This window comes from Felis catus, chromosome B3 (assembly GCF_018350175.1).
Source record: "Felis catus isolate Fca126 chromosome B3, F.catus_Fca126_mat1.0, whole genome shotgun sequence".
NCBI lineage: Eukaryota > Metazoa > Chordata > Mammalia > Carnivora > Felidae > Felis > Felis catus.
The window spans coordinates 107,763,033-107,785,728 of record NC_058373.1 but is presented as its reverse complement, the minus strand read 5'-3'; the positions used below and the strand labels follow the sequence as shown (position 1 = coordinate 107,785,728).

Sequence of the window (22,696 nt, the reverse complement as noted above, 5' to 3'; positions counted from 1 at the left end):
CTCATGTGAGGACAAGGTACAACATCATATGTAAGTGCTATTAGAGGGAGATAGAAACAGTGCTATGAAAGTACAAGGGATAAATATGACTTACAAATGAAAATACAGCTTTGGGGTTTGGGTTTAAGCATTTATAGAACAGGGGCTGAGTCTAGAACATGCTCACACTGGCCCCCTATGACTTATTTTATTAATATAATGATGGGCTCTTGTTGTCCATCCTCTGACAAATTTTTTAAATTTTGTTACTTATTTTGAGAGAAAGTGCTCACTAGTGGGGAAGGGGCAGAGGGAGAGGGTCCATAGCAGGCTCCATGTTCAGCGCAGAGACTGATACTGGGCAGACCCCATGAACCGCGAGATCATGACCCAAGCCAAAACCAAGAGTCAGAAGCTTAACTAACTGATCCACCCAAGTGCCCGTATCCTCTGGCAAATTTCTTAATTTTCTTTCTTTCTTTCTTTCTTTCTTTCTTTCTTTCTTTCTTTCTTTTCTTTCTTTCTTTCTTTCTTTTCTCTCTTTTCTCTCTTTTCTCTCTTTTCTTTCTTTCTTTCTTTCTTTCCCCACAAGCACAAACTAAACCTTCTAGGCATTTTCCTCCCTGTAAGATGCAAGGGTAAAGCTTATGTAAAATTGAAGGAATTCTGCAGAAGGCAGCACTTAATAAAAACACTGACCACTCTACTAAGTGGTCTTTCTACAAAAAGTTCTATGTGCTTTGACAATTGCTGCTGTATTTTACCGAAATACACTAAAAATAATAATCTTGATAAATCACCCTGGATAGTACCATGATTCTCAGCAAAAATTTCCCATCTCATAAAGTTCTTTGACATAGCTTAAGCACTACAATAGCCAATACCCTTGGGCTCATTCCTCCATCTAATTAAAATGTCTGTTCTACAAGTGATTTATAGTATTTGTCATCACCTAAGGTGAATATATAGACTGGTGGCTACAGACATGTTGTGACTACAAAACATTAATTACCATGCTAGTGAGAATGGCTTCCAGCAAAAGCTCAAACAGTGGGATTCTCAATCTCTCTCTGAAAACAAGTAACAGGGACATAACTTACAACCACCCTATAGGACAAGGAGCCCATTAGTGTAAATCAAGAAAGATAACTGCATGTCTTGAAATGAGGACCCACTGTAATTCCTTAAGGCTGATTCTAAACCAGGGAAGTAACACCAGCATCACTAACAATGCTAAAAGTCATTTAGACATGTGCTAGACATCCTCTTCAAGCCTGAGCAATTTAGATTTGGACCAATTCAATTCTTAGGAGTTACTAACTTTGATAAAGTTAGTATCAAAGTTTTGACTGCTTAACACCCAACCAGTCACCCCAAACGAGAAGAAATGATGTAACTGCCTAAACACAGAGGAGGCAGAGGCTTTACGGATGGAAGGGTCCTTCGAGACATTCTAGTGTAACCTCTGTATGATCTAAACCAGGGAACTGAGACCCTGGTACACACAGGCTTGCCTAAGGTCACAGCTGACAGATGACAAAGCCACACCCTGAACCCCACTCTCCTGACTCCCAGTACAGCCCCGCACTTATACATTGCTGGGAGATGTGGAATGAAATACAAAGAGGGATTTTTTTTTAACTGGGAAGTTAATATAATACTGATTTCCAGTTAAAGTTAACTCCTAATATTTTTAGATTTAAATATTTATATTTACTAATAAGCCAAGTTCCTCTAAAATTTTAGGACACAAACATATAGATGTCAATAACTATCTAAATAAATATAAATCTAACTTAATGTATTCATAACTAAATTAATACACATCTAAATAAATCTAAGTAAATATATCTACATATTTACATTACAAGTATGAGCATGTGTGGGTCACACATCACGTGAACTAGGGCAACAGTAATGTTTTGGCTATAGCTTTGGTTCCCACATTCTGAAAACAAAGGCTTGAGCTACAGTAGTTGTCAAAAACTCAAAAACCTCCAGACCCAAGCAGGTGATGAGTGAAGAGGGCCAGTTTTTCAGGGAGTGGTGGGGTCTGGCAAACTGGAAGACCACAAAACTAAATAAAGATCTTCAGACTCAACATTAAAAACACCCCTGCTAAATGAATTCATTGGCAGGCTTTTTGTTGTTGTCCTGAACCAGATAATCCTCCTGCTTCAACATCTATGATTCTTTTACTATCTGCACAAAGCTTAAGGCATTTACTGGTTCACATAAGGTGTCACTGTTGTCTGCCTTTGGGAGTCCAGGGTTCTTTCGGGTCAGGCCATCTGTTCACAGGCATGGCAACTTTGTCACTTTCCAAAGATGGAAACACTTCTAATGGGTCGAGAACATTTACCTTTCAAAAGGGCACCTGTGATGTCTCTCTGGGAAAGCACTGTCAGGTCAAAAGTTCCTTTTCTTTTGAGGAATGATATTTCACAGTCATTTCATTGAAGTAGGCCTGTGGCTATCTGTGCTGGGGCTTTAAAATCAGCTGTTTTCCCTCCAGAAAAATGGCTCTCATGATTACCTCAAACCACGTGTCCACAGTAACTTAGTACTTCCTTTCTGAAATTTCCTGCTTGCTGGTTTTCTCCTCCAATGTCTCTCCCCCTTAAAACTCCAGGGCCTACGAAGGAAGGGGCCATGTCTGTCTTGTCCACTTCCCTTTCAGAGTAGGGCACAGTGCCCAGAACATAGGACAAGCCCAATGGTGGATGAAGACTCACCTACGGCTTGGCATTTCATACAGACACATGTAATATAATAGTCTGTTAGAGTACTACTCTAGTCCCCAGGAGCAGGGGAGATAAATCCTAGTTAATCACCCATACTATTACACCCTGAACTCCTTCTGACCAATATCACACACTTCCACGAGAGCCCAATCCATTCTTACAGCCATTCTTTCGGGATGGAGGGGAGGATGGGCAATGGAGATCCCAGGATGCTGAGGGAACACTAAGGAGGAGAACCCAGACTTGGCATGTCAGGAAAAGTTTTCTGGGTGAGTGATAGCTACAGTGAGACCTGAGGCATAGGTGGGAATTAACAGGCAGCCTTGAGGATGAAAGACGTGACTGGAGCAGAGTGTGGGTTGCACAGAGGTGAGCAATAAGGTGCAAGAGGAAACCAGGGCCTGGATCATGGAGAACAATCTATACATCTTAAAGATGTGTGCTTTATCCAAGAGCACGGGCAACCACTGAAGATATTAAGTAAAGGAATGACTATCAGCTTGGCAATGGAGAAAACTCATTTTGGATACAGCAGTATTAAGAGTGGAAAAGAGTGGTCAAGGCCCTGAGTTTTCACTCAGGCCTCAATTTTCTCATATTCTAATAAAAGAGAGCTAAGCAGTTAACATAAAAGGAGAACCTGATCTAGCCAATTGTTTCAAAGAATAGAAAAGAGACTGCAGAAAATCCAAGACACCTCTCTAAGTAAATGCTACCCATCTCATAAAAATATGCTGCACTTTTACTATCATGACGAATCATCAATCTGAACACCTGCTAGATACCAAAAGAGTTACGTAAGATGAAATGATTCATACTCTGCCCACCAACCTCATTAACTCTCCAAGGTTGAAGGCTTATTTCTTGCTTCGGCCCCAAATTTAACACGTTGGGCTCGCAAATTACCAGTGAAAGAAATAACAACCTATTAACAGACTTAAAAGTCACAGTTTTTTAAATTTATGCAAAAGCAAGGAATTTTTCACATGGAGTTTTGAATCTATTAACCATATTCAAAGGGCATAAAAGGGGCAGCCCAATATTTCAAGTATATATTGATACATCATCAATTGATTTTTATTTTTTAAAAACATTTTTTTAATGTTTTTTATTTATTTTTGGGAGAGAGACAGAGCATGAACGGGGGAGGGGCAGAGAGAGAGGGAGACACAGAATCAGAAACAAGCTCCAGGCTCCGAGCCATCAGCCCAGAGCCTGATGCGGGGCTCGAACTCACGGACCGCGAGATCGTGACCTGGCTGAAGTCGGACGCTTAACCGACTGCGCCATCCAGGTGCCCTCATCAATTGATTTTTAAAAAGGGACACGGTAATAATTGTAAAAATTGGTCACTGCCCAATTTTATTTCTTTTTGAAAGATGAATCAACTGTTTAAAGATGTTCCCAAAGTACATATACTCGACTTGCTCCAAAATCACATTTAAGCAATTTATTCTTTTGAGAAATGTTTAGTGCCTACTCTACGGAACATGGCTCCAGATGCTTGGGTTAGAACAGTGAATAAAAGAAGAGAAATTCCTGCTCTCACGGTGTTTATACTCTAAAGGAGGAAGGTATAATAAGGAAATTAATAAAACGATCTCAGAGAGTGATCAGTGCGATAAAGGATGAAAAGATAATAATGTGGTCATGAAAATGCTCTCTGTGGGGTGGGGGGGGGGACTTCTGAGCTACAACCTGTGTGATGAGAAGCAGCCAGCTTCACTGCAGCAAAATTCTTACCAAGAAACTGAAGACACGATATATCCAATACAATTCGTGTACACTGGGACAAAGCTCCCTAGAGAAGCTAAAATATGTTTTCCCATCACCCCTGTGAGTTAATGTTGGACACTCCTGGCCATCTGGCTCAGAAAGAAATAACTGTTAGAATAAATAGTTGCCCTGCAAAGTACAAAAGAGAGTGAACCGCTAGGCAAGAAATCTGCAAGAATTTACGTGCTATCAATTCATATACCTGGATCCAGAAATCAGGAGAAAAGGTAAGCACTAATTGTCCAGTGGTAACCTAGCTGCTTCGCCTGACAGGACTACCAAAAGGTATCTCACTGAGAGAAGTTCAGAGAAAAGCAGCCTTCCAGTGCTGCAGGGAACATAATGTCTTCAGGAGGGGTGAAGGAGGAAAACAGCCTGAGATCCCGCCAAGCAGGTCCTTCCTTCCTGAGGGGATGCCAAGGTCTTTCCATGACGCAGCCTCCAGCTCCTCCTGCCTCCCCCCATTTCCCCATGTTCTGAAATAAGTATTAGCTGCTGGTACCCATTTGGACAGTCAGCAAATGAAGAGAAAATACACGAAAGACGGAAATAAAGTTTTAATGGAGACAAACTTTCAGTTTTCAGAAATCCAAGAAATTGTGCAAAACCAGCCAGTTCTAGAAGAACCAGAAAAGGAAACGGACAGTGAATTAGAAAATGAGACTACGTCCAAAAAATCAGAAACTGTATTTAATGAATTTGGTATGCGCTTAACTCTGATAAATATTTTCTGCACTGAAGAGGCAATGTAGTTTTCAAGAGTCAGCCTTGGCTCAAACCTCATTCGGTCACTTATTCAACATCTTTGGTAAAATCCTCATTGTTTTTTCCCCTACAGCTTTACTGAAGTATAACTGTCATACAATAATATGTACATCCTTGAAAGTGAACCATTTGATGAGCTTGGACACAAGCAGATATAACTATGAAACCATCACCACAATCAAAATAATAAATACATTCATCTCCCTCAAAATTTTCCTTGTGTGTTTGTAGCCCATCCCTCCCATACCTCCCTCCCCCATTCGCAAGCAACCACTGATCTGCCTCCTATCACTACAAACTGGTTTTCATTTTCTAGAATTCTGCATAAATGAAATCATACAGTATATACCCCTTTTTGTCTGGAATCTTTCACTCAACGTAAATTATGTTGAGATTCATTCATATTGTTGCCTATATGAATAGTTCATCACTTTTTATTACTCACTAGTATTCCATTGTATGGGTACACAATTCATTAGTCACTCACCTGTTCAACAGACACATGAAAAGATGCTCAACATCACTAATCATGAGAGAAATCTAAATCAAAACCACAATGAGATATCTCACACTAGTCAGAATGTCTATTATCAAAAAGACAAGAGATAACAAGTGTTGACAAGGATGTAGAGAAAAGGAAACCCTCAATACACTGGTGATGGCAATATAAGTTGCTGCAGCTACTCTGGAAAACCGTATGGTGGTTCCTTAAAGAATGAAAAATAGAAATAGCGTAGAATCCAGTAATTCTACTACTATTTACCCCCAAAAAATGAAAACACAAAAAATTACAGGCATCACCATGTTCGCTGCAGTATTGTACACAATAGCCAAGATATGGAAGCAACCTAAGCATCCATTGGTAGGGAAGATGTGGTGTGTATACACACACACACACACACACACACACACACACACACACGCGATATTGCTCAGCCATAAAGAATGAAATCTTGCCATTCGCAATAACATGGATGGACCTAGAGGATATTATGCTAAGTGAAATAAGTCAAAGAAAGATAAATGCCAGATGATTTCACTTGTATGTGCAATCTAAAGACAAAACAACAAGCAAACAAAACATTAATAAATATAGAGAACTGGTGGTTACCAGAGGGAAAGGGCTGCAGGGATGGGCAAAATAGGTGAAGGGGATTTAGGGGTGCAAACTTCCAGTTATAAAATAAGTAAGTTATGGGGATGAAAAGTACAGCATAAGGAATATAATAACACTGTAATAACATCGTGTGGTGATAGATGATAGCTACACTTACCATGGCGAGCGCTGCATTATGTACAGAATTGTCAAATCACTATGTTCGACACCTGAAACTTATATAACATTGTATGTCGACTATACTTCAGTAAAAGAATGTTTTTAATTCAACTGTTGACATTTGAATAGTTTCCAGTTTTATTACAAAATTAAGCAGCTATGCACATGCACGTATAAGTCTTTGCATAAATGGTTTCATTTCTCTTGGTAAATACTTACGATTAGCTAGGCCACATGGTAGGCATATGTTTAACACTTTAAGAAACTGCCAAACTGGTTTCCATTGTGACTAAACCATTTTATATTCCTCACAGCCATGTAGGGGAGTTCTAGCTGCTCCACTTCCTCATTAACACTTGGTACGGTCGGTCTTCTTACTTGAGCCTTTCAAATGGGTTTTGGTTTTAATTTTGACTAATGACTAATGACTTTGAGTATCTTCTAATGTGCTATTTTCCATGAAGGTGCCTATACAAATCTTTGCCCCATTTTTAAATCAGCTATTTTTCTCATTGAGTTATAGGAGTTCTTTTATATGTTCACGTTACAAGTCCTTCTTCTGATTTAATGTTGAAAATAGTTCCTCCCTATCTGTGGCTTGTTTTTTCACTTTCTTAAGTCTTTTGAAAGGCAATAATTCTTCATTTTTATAAAGTCTGATTTAATTTTTTAATAGTTGGTGCTTTTTGTGCCCTATCTTAAAAATATTTGCTGAACCCAATGTCACTATGATTTTCTTCTGTGTTCTTATAGAAGTTTTACAGTTAAACTCCTATGTTGAGGTCTATGATCCATTTTGGGTTAATTTTTGTGTGTGGTGTCAGGTAAAGATTAACGCTCATATTTCTCCATTTCGCTATTCAACTGTTCAAGTACCACTTCTGAAAAGATTATTTCCCCATTAAGTAGTCTTGACATCTCTGTCAAAAAAAAAAAAATCAACCAAATATATATGTATGGATCCATTTCTAGACTTTCTTCCATCCCACAGACCTGTTGGACTCTCTTCACTCCAATAACACATTATCTTGATTATGGTAGCATTTACAGTAAGTCTGCAAATCAGTTGGTATAAGTCCTCCAACTTGTTCTTTTTCAAAATTATTCTTAGGTGAGTCTAGGTCTTTTGCACATCCATATAAATTTTAAAATTGGTCTGTCAACTTCTACAACAAAGCTTGCTGAGATTTTGACGAGGATTGCAATAAATCTATTGAACAGTTTGGGAAGATTTGGGGTCTTAACAATAGTGAATCTTCCTACTTATAAACACAGTACCCCTTCTCCATTAATTTAGATCTTTATTTCAGCAATATTTTGTCATTTTCAGTTTTGCATATCCTTTATCACATTTACCCAATTTTATTTATCTCTGATGCTCTTAAAAATTGTATTTTTTCTATTTCAGTTTTCAGTTGCCCACTAATTGTATATAGAAGTACAACTGACTTTTGTATATTGGTTTAGATCCTGCCACCCAGCTACACTCACTTGTTAGATCTAGTAGCCCTTTTATAGAGATCTTAGAATTTTCTACAAACAGTTATCCAGAAGTAAAACACATGGCCAGTCTGTTACTTGTGCAGAACTGTTTAAGAATACCTCTTAAAAGAGGTTTTTAAGAATTATTTGAAAGATTCATTCACCACCGTGTGATTTCAGTGAGTGGAGCTTATATTTACTCAGTAATGCTGTCTGCAAATAAAGACAGTTTTACTTCTTCCTTTGTGACCTTTATGTATTTTATTTTTTAAAATTGCCTAATGCACTGAATGGGACCTCCAACATACTGTTGAACAGAAATAAGAATAGTCATCCTTGCCATTTCTGATCTTAGGGGCATATCATTCCTTCTTTCACCATTAAGATGTTACCTATAGGTTTTTCACAGATGTCCTTCAGCAGGCCTAGTAAGTTCCATTCTATTACTAATTTGTTGAGAGTTTTTATCATAAATGGATCCTTAATTTTGTCAAATACTTTTTCTATATTTATTAAAATGATCACACCAATTTCCTCTTCTATTCTGTTAATATGAAGAATTGCACTGATTTTTAAATTGCAGTCCTGATTATCAACCTCATTTGGTCATGATGTACTACCCATTTGCTATATTGTTGGATTTGATTTGCTAAAACTTAAGAATTTTTATATCTATGTTCACGAGGGGTGTTGGTCTATACTTGTATTTTCTTATAATGGTTTCATCAGGTTTTGGTATAAGGGTCATGAAATGAGTTGGGATGTGTTTCCTTCTCTATTTTTTTTTTTAATGGTTATTTATTTTGAGAGAAAAAGAGAGCATGTGTGCATGGGTGAGGGGCAGAGAGAGAGGTAGAGAGAAGCCCAAGCAGACTCCACGCTATCAGCACAGAGCCCCACACGGGGCTTGATCCCACGAGCCGTGAGATCACAACTGGAGCCAAAATCAAGAGTCACCCACTTAACCGACTGAGCCCCCCAGGTGCCCCTCCCTCTCTATTTTCTGAAATAGGATATGTAGACTTGGCACTATTTCTTTCCTAAATATATAACAGAATTTACCAGTAAATCCATTTTAAGAACTTGAGTCTGCATTGTGGAAGGTTTTTAACAACAAATTCAATGACTTTAATAAACATAAAAATATTCAAGTTATTTGAATGAGCACAGGTAGTCTGTGTCTTTCAAGAAATTTATGTCATCTAAATTATGGAATTATTAACATAACATTATTCATAATATTATTATTTTTTTAACATCTGTAGGATCTATAGTGATGTTCTCTCTTTCCTAACATTGGTAATTTTGTCTTTTTTCTTGATCATTCTGGCTTGAGGTTTATTAATTTTATTGTCCCCCCCCCTCCCCAAAGAACCAGCTCTTTGTTTCACTGATTTTTCTCTATTGTTTCTTTTTTCTACTTCACTGACTTCTGTCTTTACCATTCCCTTCATTCTGCTTACTTTTGGTTCAACTCGCTCTTTTTTTTAGTTTCAGGTGGAAACTTAGGTCTTTGAGATCTTTTCTAATTTAACTGTTTAATGCTGTGAATTTCTGTTTAAGAACTTCTTTAACTGTATCCCACCCACCTCCTTGGGTTTTTATGTAGATTAAGTGAAATAATCTTTCATTTAATTAGAAATGAAATATTTGATTGCCTAATCCATGTCAGGTCAGGCACTGTGCTTGGTACTAGGAATACACCACCTTAAAAGAAATCTAATCCCTTCTTTCATCAAGCTTAGAAGGTAGTATTGACAAAATTGGTCCAAAAATAAATCTTGTTGATTTTCTTGATACTTAGAAAGTACATTAAGCAAGAATGCATAACTTTTTTGTTTTATTCTAGTGATAAACGTATTTTCTATTTTGGGGTCTCTACTCATGAACTAGCAAAAATTAAGTCACTAGGTTTCCTTTTTCTAAAGTTCAGAGATTTGTAATCCAATTGCACCACATGAATTTATTGTAGAGTAAAACCAAATAATCTACTTGTAAATGTCTGAATAAACTACACATTTCAATTTAATATACTAAAGATAAATAAGTATTTCTGTAATTTTAAACCTAAAAACCACCTTTAGATCTATAAAGGATCATTCAAAAAACAAGCGTCAATACATTCCCAGTATTTTCCTAACAAGATTCTTAAAATGTAAGGAAACACTCTTCCCATTCTATCTATCGTATCCTCAGTTTCAAAATACCCAGAACTTTTTACAAAAATCCTCTGCCCCTCCCCCCATTGAATATAAATGTATGACAAATCCCTGGTTTCAAGGTCTTTTAAATCCTGACAGATCCAACCAAACATTCATGTTTTCAAAAACACCACCAGTGTGTTAAACATCGCAATATAATTAATTCAGACAATAATAGATATAGATATTTAATTTACATTTAAATCTTTGTCCATCCAGTGGGGCCATAAGCAGTTCTGTACATCTCTACCGTGTCAGGTAACCTGGCTTGTCTTACCATATGCTTCTTTCAGTCCTAATCTGTTGGTCTTCATTTCAGCCACAGGTTCTCAACCTTAACTGCCCATTGGAATCACCTGGGAGTCTGAAAGTACTGACCCTGGGGTCCCACAGCCAGAGATTCTTAGAGTATTTAAAAGTGGGGATTTTCAATAGTTCCCCATGTGAGTCAATGTGCAGACCAGGGATAAGAAGGACTAGTCTAGGTTCTCTAGCGGAGGCCATGCTTCTAACAGCCATTGGCCAGTCTACACCACCATACTTAGAACCCAGTTCCTCTAGAGCTTTCCCAACCTAACTCCTATCAAGCACTAATTCAGTAATTCCATTTGGATTCCTAGGCTCACCTGGGTCTGTCCAGCAATTCAAAGGATAAAATGCAAGTCTCTAACTTTATTTTAGCCATTCCTCTCCAATCCACTTCTAAATTTCATAAAATAAGTTCAGCGAAGAGAAATTAACCCCATATAATGATATGGTTAAAAAGTCATTATGTTTTCTCCTATTTAAGAGATAGTTCTACAAGCCATCTGTAATTTTACAGAATATATGGTAAAACTACCAATTCCTCAAAGCATAAATAAATATTAAAATGAGTCTTCATTTTTACCCATCTGATCTTATCACGCGTTAATTTCGAACAGGTTTTCAATCCTGATTCACATTCTGGGCTCAAAACTCGCATCCTCCAGAAGAACTTAAACCATTAGACTTCTGAGAGTCTTCAAACGGCTTACTCTATTTTGCCAAGCCAGACCACTTCAGTATAATTATCACTTCATCATGTAAAAGTGGGAAGAACACCTGTATCACAAAGACAGTATGAGGAATAAGACGCAAAAGCTAACAGAAATTTAATCATTCGCAGCAGAAACTCTGCCTCATGGGAACCATGTGAAAAGAAGTGGCAAGCAGGAAGTTGTGGATAATTACTGGTCAATACACAGAGACACCAGCAGGTCAGGCGGGGAGAACTGGGGGTGGTCCACAAACTGCTAAGGAGTTCCCAAAGCTCCCAGACGGCTAGGAGCAGAAACGGCGCACTGTAAGACCCGCACCGCTCAGGCTGCTGAAGTTACTTGCGAACACATGTAAACCTCCTCTCCTTGGAAAACTGCTAAACAATAAAGCTGTGCCAACGTGCAGACCCAGGAACTCTGATCCCTGCCAGTGTAGGTAATGTACCCATGGGATGTAATGGATCTGCATGCCGAAACACGTGTGCACGTCTGAGCAGCTGAACCAACACGTATCCATAAACATTATGAATAATACTTGGGAGAATGTATGGCTTTCTCTTCAGAAGCCCTTTAAGTACTTTGCCGAAATCAGGTCACTTTCATATCACATCTTCTCGCCTTTCCTTAGTATTACCCATGTGCGGAGAGTTGGGGCGCCCTACCCAAAGTCTGAGCATGGGTGGGGGGGGCAGGAGGGGGGCTGACTGCCTCCACCCTAACTTCCCGTTAGCCCAAGCTGCCATCCCCAAAGGGGACCGTGTCCAGCCTGGCTTCCTGGAGACACACACGAGCCCTCACACACCCACCGCGGTCGCGTCACCAGTGCCGCGGCCACCTGGGCGAGGACCAAATCTGAAGGGAATTCCTCCGCCGCGGAGCTCGGCAACAGGCTGGGAAAGCGGGACCCGGGCGAGTTTTGAAAAGTGGAGGGAGGAAAGAAGTCAAGTGGACACAACGGGGAGGGATCACAGTCACTCACCCAGCCCTCGAAGGTGTCCGAGGCGCCGGCGGTGCGCAGCAGCTCCTGGAATTGCAGAGTGCAGTTGGCCACGAAGTGGTCATAGCCCAGGGGCGTCTCGTGGAAGACGGCCAGTTCGAGGTGGCCACCGTCCGTGACGTTGGCGCAGAACTCCTCATTGTACGTGGGTTTGTTGGTCTTCTGTTTGGTGCTGGTCTGGCCCACGCGCACCTGGTCTACGCTCACCGTCAGGTAGGGGTCGAGCAGCTGGTAGCCCTTCTTGAAAAGCGAGTGGCGCAGGGACCAGCGGGTGGGCTGCAGCCCCACAGCCTCGCCGATGCGGACCCTCAAGTAACCATTGAACTTCATGTTGCCGGACGTCATGCCCGCGCCGCTGCCCCGGCCCGGGGGGGCCGCGCTGGCTCGCAGCGGGAGAGCCTGGAGCCCCTGCTCAGGCCAGCCCTCCCGGCAGCCGCAGGAGTGGAGGCAGCTCCTGGGAAAAGCAGCGGCCAAGCCCCCCTCGACTGGCCATTCTGCCTCCTCCGCGGGACCTTCCCCTCCCCTCCTTCCCTCGCCCCCTCCCTCGCGAGGTGGAAAGGAGGGGAGCCCGCAACCGAGCTCTCCGCGAGCCGGGGTAGCCCGATCGTCCCTCTTGAGCGCCAGGCGCTTCCCGGGGGCTCGCACAGGATTCGCCCCTTCTCCAGGGCCGGGAAGCTCCTCTCCCTGGAGAGCCGGAGCGACCCGTCCGGTTAGCTCCAGCCCCAAGCGTCTCTTGCCCCCGCCTCCTCCTGCTTCTCCTCCTGCCCCCGCCTCCTCGGGCTCACGCTCTCCCCCCCTCGGCGAGCTTCAAACCAGGAAGCAGCTGCCGCCGCATCCCCGGCAGGAGTCTCGCGCCGCCAGGCTCCAAGTTCACAGAAGCCCTGCGCCGGCTCCCGCGCCTTTCGAACCCCGGGGGCGTGGCGCACAGCAGGCTGGACCCGGCGGTGGGTCGGCTGCCGGGCGCACGCAGCCGGGGAGCTCCCACGCAGGCCCGCTGGTCCCGCTCTGCGCGCGCTCCGTGCCGCGCAGGGTCTGGCCGTGCCCTGTGGGCTGGATGCTCCCCCAGGTTCAGGCGAAAAAGGGAAGGGCTCGAGGCCTAGCGCGCGCCAACACCTGAGGCCCGGGGGTCAAGTCCAGGGAATGCTGGAAGGCGGGGAGGAGGTGCAGGAACAGGGAACCTGCGCTCCAGGAGTCGCCGGCACCTCCTTACCACCCGAGGAGCTGGGCCGGCGAGCCTTCCTGGCAGTCTGGGAGAGGCCCTGGGCAGAGGCGGGCGCACGGTGGGGAGGTTCCTTTTCCTGATCTTTTCCTGGGATGGCTCATCCCGGGTTCAGCTCGGGCCCATCCTGTTTGTGCGCCTTTCCTGCAGAGAGTAATTACACGGTTGTTTTTTTGTTGTTGTTGTTAATAGGGCGGCGGTAAAGATGGAAATCCTGTCCGCCTCCTTCCTTGGAGAGGTGTGCCTTGTTGCACAAAGAGCAGGAAAGGTCGGTTCTGAAGACAGACAGACATGAGATGTGCGATTTCTCTTTCTCTCCGGGTGGTTCCCGGTCTGCCCGGCAGAGCGAAGGCAGAAGATGTTCACACCCGAACACTGCCCCTGGCACGTGTGCGCCAAAGAAACCGCCTCTCCGAGGAACATTCCAGTTTGTTGCTGTGTTGGAGTGGGCAGCCTTTTGTTCCTTCCCACCCGTGGCTCCAGTAATTTTTGGGCCCTTGGGAGAACCTTTCTGTCCGCTCTGCCCCACCGCAAAGCTTGCTCCTGAGGGCCAGCCACAACCAGTTTGTCTTGCATAAAGCCTAGGCCATGTTTAAGAAAATTACATTCCGTCTGGCTGTTCTGAGCCAGTCGGTCTGAAGAGCCAGTCGGTCTTCCTAGCCCCCTCCACTGAAAGCCCTGTTTGGGGCTCCCTAAGTAGGTTCTCCACAATTTCACACGTGTGAAGGAAGGCACACTACACTATGAAAACAAGTAAGAACGATGGGCTGTCCGGAGTGGGAAGGGTTGGGGGCGGGGGGGTAGGACCTGTCTTAGAAACATCAAAACTTCAAGAGAACAGGGCAGGGATTCAGCACATCATCCTAATGACACTTTGCTTTAGGTAAGGCTTATAAAACAAGCTTCCAAACATCCCGGGAGCTCCCATCTGGCCCAAGTGCTCCGGGGAAGAGGTCAAGGGGACCATTTGAGCCAACTCTGCCACCCTGTCCTACAGAGAGCAGGGCTCTAGCTCTAAGAACCACTGAAAGAGGGGTGCCTGGGTGGCTCAGGCGGTTGAGCATGGGACTCTTGATTTCCACTCAGGTCGTGATCTCAGGCTTGGGGAGATGGGGCCCAAGCACCCCACCTCCACCCCAGGTGGGGCTCTGCACTGACAGCCTGGAGCCTGCTTGGGATTCTCTCCTTCCCTCTCTCTGTGCCCCTCCCCTGCTCGCTCCTGCTGTCTCTCAAAACAAATAAATAAACTGAAACAAAAAAAAAAAAAAAAAAAAAGAAGAAGAACGACTGAAAGATTTGCTGCTGTTGGCTTTTGGCACTAAAAAAAGACAGTCCCCAAATAGTGGGCAGCTGCACATCTACCCTGGGGTTGGGATGTGAGGGACACTAGATGCTCCATCTTTGCCCCATCAGCACCAGGCACGGGGGGAGGGGCAGGGGTGACAGAGCTATCAGCAGGACAGCCCTGGTGCCTGCTCTCCTGGGACTTATAGTCCCATGGCCTGGAGAAGCATGAAATAGATCACACATGCAGGGTGTGCCGTGAAGGAAGCACGTCAGGTGCAATAGGACAATGGAACCTGGAGGGGGGTGGTCAGGAAAGGGTCCCCTGAACAAGTACCTAGCAGAAGCATCAGTTTGTTCAGGGTGCCCAAGAAAAAGGAGAGCTTGGCCTCCTTCAGGAACAGGGAGGGCTCTGTGTGGCTGAAGCCAAAAAAAGGTGAGGGGAAAGTGACTGAAATTCACCTGAAAAGGTAGGTCAGGGTCCAAGATGGACCAGATTGGTAAATCCTGGGAAAGTCTTTGGACACGGTCTGTAGGCAGCTGGAAGACTCTTTATAAGAGTCTTTTAAGGTTTTTAAGCAGGGCCAGGGACAGGATGAGATTTGTATTTTAATATCGCTTGGGGGTCAGGGGGCACCTGGCTGGCTCAGTCAGGAGAGCATGGGACTCTTAGTCATGAGTTCAAGCCCCGCTTGGGTGTAACAATTGCCTAAACAAACAAACAAACAAACTTAAAAAAAAATCTTTCTAGGGCTGTGTGAAGAGTGGCTTGGAAGGAGCAAGCATGGGTGTGGGGAGACCAGTTAGGAAGCTGAAGCCCAAGTCCAGAGGAGAGAAGATGGTGACTGGGACTTGAGTGGTGGTGACGGAGGTGGAGATGGATGTGAGGGGTGTTTGAGAGGTGAAATGGCCATGCCTTGGTGACGGACCGAAGGGAGGGAATGAGGAAGAGGAAGGTGTCCGTACAGACCGGGGAGCCATTGGTGATCAGGAAACACCAGAGAAAGAGCACATTTGTGGAGAGAGACAGTTCAATTTGAAACATGACAGGTTTGATACATCCCGATACATTTGAGTTGAAATCCGAAGTGGGCACTCAGCTGCGTGCTTGTGAAGCTCAGAGATGCAGTCTGAGCTAAAGACCTAAAGTGAGCAGCCCTTGGTATGTAGATCTGCAATCAAAGCCAGAATTGTGGGGGCACCTGGGCGGCTTGGTCGGTTAAGCGTCTGACTTCGGCTCAGGTCATGATCTCATGGTCCGTGAGTTCAAGCCCCGTGTCGGGCTCTGTGCTGACAGCTCAGAGCCTGGAGCCTGTTTTAGATTCTGTGTCTCCCTCTCTCTCTGCTCCTCCCCTGTCCTGGAGCCTGTTTCAGATTCTGTGTCTCCCTCTCTCTCTGCTCCTCCCCTGTTCATGCTCTCTCTCTGTCTCAAAAATAAATAAACTTAAAAAAAATTAAAAAAAAAAAAAAGCCAGAATTGTGGATAACATCTATGGTGAAAAGATGGGAGTAGAGTGTAGTATGAGGAAAGAAAGGGACCTACAATAGAGCCCTCCAGAAACTCCAACGTATATAGATGGAGGAGAGGCAGACAAGGGGGTTCAGAGCAGCAGCAGGGACATAAGAGAAAAACCAGGACGATGTAATATCCAGGTATCGTGAAAAACAATCAAAGGGTTTTCAAGAAAGAATTGGTGGGCTAGGCCGAATGACACCAAGAGATTAAGTAAACAAGGACGAAAAGTGGCCACGTAGAGATGGCAATGGACATCCTCAGTAATCTTTGAGCTGTTTCTGTAGAGGGATGGGGGCTGAAGCCCATTTGGAGTAGCTTGAGGCGAAAAATAAGGAAGTGGAGAGAATGAGTGTAGACACTCTTTCAAAAGGTTTGGCTGGAATGAGGACGAGAGTGAGAGCTGAGGAGGAAGACAGACAGGACGGCTGGGCAGAGGGGTTGTTAGTGGGGGGGGGCAACACAAGAGAGGAGAGAGACTGTGCCTTTCGGAGACTGCAGGACAGAATGCCATCTGAGACACGGGGGAAGAAGTGGGAATTAGTTTAGAAACAAACATCTATGTTTGTGGCTTTCAGCCTGCTGTCCAAAATTGCCTCTCTGCAGTCAGGAGAAATGGCCACCAGGAGCCCCTGCTGCCCAGATTTCCAGCTTCACGGCCCCAGTGGAAAGAGGATTTTTCTCTGTCCACCTCCTTAAATCAATCTGGGGAAGACTCTGAATGTCCCCAGCCTATGTCATGTGTCCTTTGGTGGCTCCTGGGGGAGACACTCCACAGGTAGTACACAGCACACGGTGCAAAGTCCCTGTGGGAAGGGGCTGTCTGCCAGTATAAACCTCACCTGTGTAACAGCTTTTATCCAGAGCTGGTCCTGACTTTCAAGGAAGGCAAGGGACAAGAAGTCCCCTCTCTATTTATGCACACACACACACACACACACACACACACACACACACGACTAGCAGCTTGTAACACAATGTAATAATTTGCATAATTGTACTGACTACTTGAAACTCAGTATTATAGGTCCTGTTACAGACTAGAGGTTTCTTTGGGGTTTTTTTCTTTATCACTATTACAATTTCTTAGTCACACTCTTAACTTTGGACTTCTATACAATTCCTAATACAATATCTAAATGCTTTTTGGTTAATTGCTTGATTGACTGAATTACTGCCATTTTTCTAATTTCTTAAGGAACACTTCACACAACCTCCATTCCACTTTAAAGTAGAATTAGAGAGGGGCGCCTGAGTGGTTCAGTTGGTTAAGCGTCCGATTTCGGCTCAGGTCATGATCTCACAGTTTGTTGGTGTTGGAGCCCTGCATCAGGCTCTGTGCTGACAGCCCAGAGCCTGGAGCCTACTTCAGATTCTGTCTCCCTCTCTCTCTTTCTCTGTCCCTCCCCCACTGTTCTCTCTCTCTCTCTCAAAAATAAACATTAAAAAAATAATGATAATAATAATAAATAGAATAAGAGGGTGCCTGGGAGGTTCAGTAGGTTAAGTGTCTGATTCTTGATTTGGGCTCAAGTCATGATCTCGTGGTCATGGTATCAAGCCCCACATGGGGCTATGCACTGAGTGTGAAACCTGCTTGGGACTCTCTCTTTCCCTCTGCCTCTCCCCTGCTCATGTATGCATGAGCAGAATTAGAATTAGAGAATTTAGAGATTAAAACAGCTACGTCAAAAACTATCCCATGTTACTCCAAAACGGCACAACCTTTGAAGGGCAGTTTGACAGGACACATCAAAAACTTCGAAGAAACCTGTTCTTTGCCTAGGGAGGTCCAACACTAGTAGAATGACTAAGTCAATTACAGAAAGCAACCTAATGGAATAGTTATTAACATGACACATGATAAACAACATTGAAAAATAGTAAATAACATTTTAAAATGTAGAGTAAGAAGCATAAATGTGCTACGAAGTACATAAAATATGTATACCACAAGGTAAAGAATGCAACACAAATAAATCAAAACAGTTCTTACCTGGTGGACTCACAAACGAATAATAAACATACTTGTCTAAACAGGCTCTGAAGATAGAGTGATTCACTTGAAGGATTTGATACATTGCCAAGCACGTGCTACATTTCAACTGTTACTTTGTCTGTCATACTGTCTTTATTGAGCATCCACCAGCTTGTAACAAGCCACTTGACAAGCATTATTTCATATGATCCTCCTGACAACCATATGAAGTAAGTGCTATTATCTCTATTTTACAGATAAGGAAACTGAGAGCCAGAAAGGTTAAATGAATTGGAACATAGTTCATACATGGTAGACCTGACATCTGACCCATTTCTTTAAAGGCGTGCCTAAGCCCCATCCCAGAGGGGTTGTAATGAAAAGTAGGATTGAAAACTACCATGGTACCCTGAGAAACAAGGGGGAAGATCGAGATTCTCAGTGGGCAGGAGAAAGTGGTATGCAGGGCAAGAGAGCAGTATTGTTCCTTATCCATTTCTAAATATGCAAAGGTACATATAAATAGTGGGGCCACCCTGTCCTACTCAAAGGTGTTCTAAAAAGAACAGAAAAAGGTAAGATATGTCACAAAGATGGGAACATTTCTCAGAATGGAAGAAGGACACTAGTCTCCTACTGAAAAGGACACAATATATTAGGCAGAATGAGTTAAAAGAAGGCCTACACCTAACACATCATTGTGAGGTTTCTGAACACCAGGATTAAGGGAAGATCTTCAATGACCTACAGGAAGAAACAGAAGCAAAATCAGGAGGTAGAAGGGGTGTGGGATAAGTGAGCCAAAGGCTCCTGATGCCCCAATTAGTGTGTCAATGGATCAGCAGCTTACAATGAAAGAGGAATTGAGGGAAAGGAAGTCTGAAGGGGAGAAGTCCTAAAAGGGCAGACAGAGTGGATGGGCAGAGCTTCTCACCCTTCCTCAAAAGAAGAGCCTTAAATTATTATTTGCCTCAAAAGCCCACTTAAGTAAGACAGAGTCCAGGGATTGAGGTCAGCACAGACAAGCCAATGTAAAAGCAATACCCTCATAAAAAGCAGTCAAGTTGATAACACTTTCTACTGACAACTGCCTAGACAGAGCCTTGTGATCAAGAGAGATGACTCCATAAAACATTTCTGCCATTGTTTTCTAACAGGAAAATTGAATGAAGTTAAATATTGTATGCATGTAAAGAGAACAAACACAAATCTCTCCCATGACTGTTTTCTTTTTTGACATAGCACACCTACTGAAATCTACCCATATTAGAACACAGTAGTAAAACCTTGGTTTGTGAGCATAATTCGTTCCAGAAACATGCTTGTAATCCAAAGCGCAAGCAAATTTCCCCATAAGAAATAATGGAAATTCAGATGATTCGTTCCACAATCCTAAAATATTCACATAAAAATGATTACAATACTGTAATTTAATACAAAATAATAAATAAAATACAAAATATAAAGAAAAAGAAACAAATTAACCTGCACTAACCTTTGGAAACCTTCGTGGCTGGTGTGAGAGGAAGGTTATTGTGTAGGACGACTTTCACTATCACTAACAGAATCACTGCTATCTATTGGCTCAATGGAATCTTTCTTTTCGTGCAACTTTAACAAGGAACATTTCCAATGACCTAGAATGAAGCAAAGCATTCCTAAGCTTACTCTTGTATGGAAAAGCAAAGGACTGTCCATAGGTGTTTCGAAGTGACAAAAAATATACCAGTGCCAGTTGTGGGCACCTTCCAAGGTTCTTAAAACTCACTGATTTCTGCCAAACACCAGAGCCTGAGACCGAGCATCAAGCATGGAAGACAATCACCCACCATCCCTCAGCAAGAGAGAGAGAGAAGAATCATTGGCTCAGTTGTGATCATGTGACATCTGGCATCACGTACTACTTGTATTGCAAGACATCACTAGTTTATCAAGTTAAAATTTATTAGAAATGTTTGCTCTTCCTGCAGAATACTGGCGGAACAGGTTTCTTGCAATCCAAGGTTTCATTGTACTTTCATTTAAAATCTTTTACATCACCTAAGTACATTTCTTAGTAGTAGTGTGGAACCCTGGACAACCTTATAGTCATTCTATCAAGAAGCAGGTTCATAAATGTCCTCAGCCTGAATTATAAGTTTGTGGATTAAAAAAAAAAAGACACACCTCATAGACAATAAGAGATAGTTTATAGAATCCAGGACTAATGACAGTCACCTCAAGCATTTCTTTGTATCCACTTCTGTAGTAACAACCTCAAGTAACATGTCACTAAATAAGGCAAAAGTATCTTTTCAAACTAGTTTAAAATTCCTTAATTCTGAATGCAGAACTTACTAAAACTCTTCATTTTTAATATTTTTCTTCTTGTTTTAATATTTTTAAAAAGCACCAGTGATAGAAGCAAGTGGGTATGGTTTACAATGGTAATGACTTGCTCTCAAACCCATTCTTAATATAGCTAATAGTGTGTTTCATTAACTTTTCTCATTTAGTTCTAGTCCATTCATAAGCCAAGTGGTTATTAACTACAAGTAGTGACTGAGTTATTAGATTTTATGGTTTGTGTAAGAAACCTGTGAAAGGAAAATGCTACTCTTGCTCTAATAGCATCTTTCTCTTACCCTTCACTGGGTTTTCTCCATGCTGTCGATGGCATCCTCTGGTTCCTCAGTGACCATCTAATCAGTAAATCCATTCTGGTCATTGGGCTTCATACGCAGATTTTCCTAAGTCTTCTGGAATTGACTTTAGGTCATTTGTAAAACCCTCTACACATTCTTTCAGCCTAGGAATTGCATAGTTTCCTAGTGATAACATTTAATATACAAAATGGATTTCATCAATTTAAATGAAATAATAGGAAGGTCAATCGGGCCATCTTGGTTATGTTTTTTCAGAGCTGTGCACAGGGTGGGGGGAGGGGAGGGGGAGCCTTTCTTTAAACAGACTATTTTACCAGAATGTAGCCATGACTATTTACTACAGTGGGCATTATCGATTTTCACAACACATTGTTAGTGAAGAAAGCAAGCTATCAAACTGTAACTTAGCAAGATCCTATTTGGTGTATGTTGTGTGGGTGTAAATTTGGAACAAGATACCCTGAAATGTGAATGGTGGTTATCCCTGGTCGTAGATAATAACACAGAGTCTGGCTAGTGGAGAGGTTGGAAATGGTGTTCTGGAGCCAGACTGCCTCCACCTGAATCCTCCCTGCCATCACCGAAATTCGATCTCCTTTAGCTGTGAGACTTTGGGCTCTACCTACATTATTGTGCCTCAGTTTTCCCATCTGTAAAGAGGGTCACTGTGAGTTTTATAGAAGTTATTATTTGTAAGGCACTTGGAACAGCACCTGGCACAAAGCAAGCAACTTTACAAATGTTTATTATTATCGGTGGTTTTTTCTTCTTTTCATTTATTGAAATGAATACATTCATTCATTGTGATTTTTCTGTAATGAAAAGTTTAGCAACTTAATAAAAGATTCTTAGCTAATATTAAAAAACTACACACCCAATCACAGATAAGGTTGACTTCAACCATTTGAAAACTGTAATCATTTCCTGTCATCTTTCTGCCGAAATTTGAACGTTTTCTGGTTCTTGGAAATGAAAAAGCAGTTTGGCCCCTGTTCCTAAGAGTTTATAGTTCATAATAAGGAGCCCTAAAAAAAAGTCCTTTTGTCCTTGAAATCTTGATGATGAAGTATAAAATCTTCACATCAGCCCCAGTCATCTTTCTCGTACAAGGACAAAAATTTAACTTTCTACATAACTCGTCAAGACATATTCCTACATTAAAATCCTTCAAATTCTTTCCCTTTCTCCCTTTTTAGGACTCTGAATCCAGGCATTTGTTTTGCACACAGAAAGCTGGGAAATGTTTACTCTAGATACTAGAAGATCAAATCAGGCAAACACTTGGTAGTAAATCGAGGTACCATTTATTTTTAATCCCAATTTCATAAAGTCCCACTGTGTGGTCACATAATTTTAACTCTAGAAGCCAACTAGTGTACCAGGCAATCCAGGCAATCTGGTCATGAGCTCTTGGGTGGAGTCGGAGTCGGAAGACCCCCTATTGGCCCCTTTTGACAAAGTTTAACAAGCCCAGCTAGTTCTGCACTCAGGTTTAAGAATCCTATGCATGAGAGACAATAACACTCAAAGACAGGTCTTCAACTTCCAAAACTATTAGATGAGCCCAGACAAGTCACACAGCGTACACAAGTAAATGAGAAACCAACTTTAAAGCACACTGCAAAGTCCTACAACGTTACATAAATGTTATCAGTTCTGTCCCACATGGCTGTTCACTCTCCCCTCCCCCCACCTCATTCTGGCTGCCTCACACTCTGCCCCTGTAGGGGGCAGCAGGAAGTGAGACACTGGTGCTCAAGATCATGCAGGGGCTCCACCCTGCCCACCCCCCCACACACACACACAAAGACTCTTCCA

The 22,696-nt window shown here is 42.6% G+C and overlaps 1 protein-coding gene across 3 annotated transcripts in view; it reads right to left on the bottom strand.

Annotated features, from left to right (window-relative positions):
- Nucleotides 1–13,545, bottom strand: part of PRKCH (protein kinase C eta) — a 233,057-nt gene extending 219,512 nt beyond the window's left edge. Inside the window, exon 1 of one of the 3 annotated variants that reach the window (XM_045060022.1) lies at nt 12,222–13,545. In XM_045060022.1, coding sequence (XP_044915957.1) covers nt 12,222–12,584 — 363 coding nt within the window. In that variant the 5' untranslated portion in view covers nt 12,585–13,545. The remainder of the gene's footprint in view (nt 1–12,221) is intronic. The other 2 variants (XM_045060023.1, XM_003987712.6) reach the window with 2 other exon arrangements.
- Between the last annotated feature and the right edge of the window lie 9,151 nt (nt 13,546–22,696).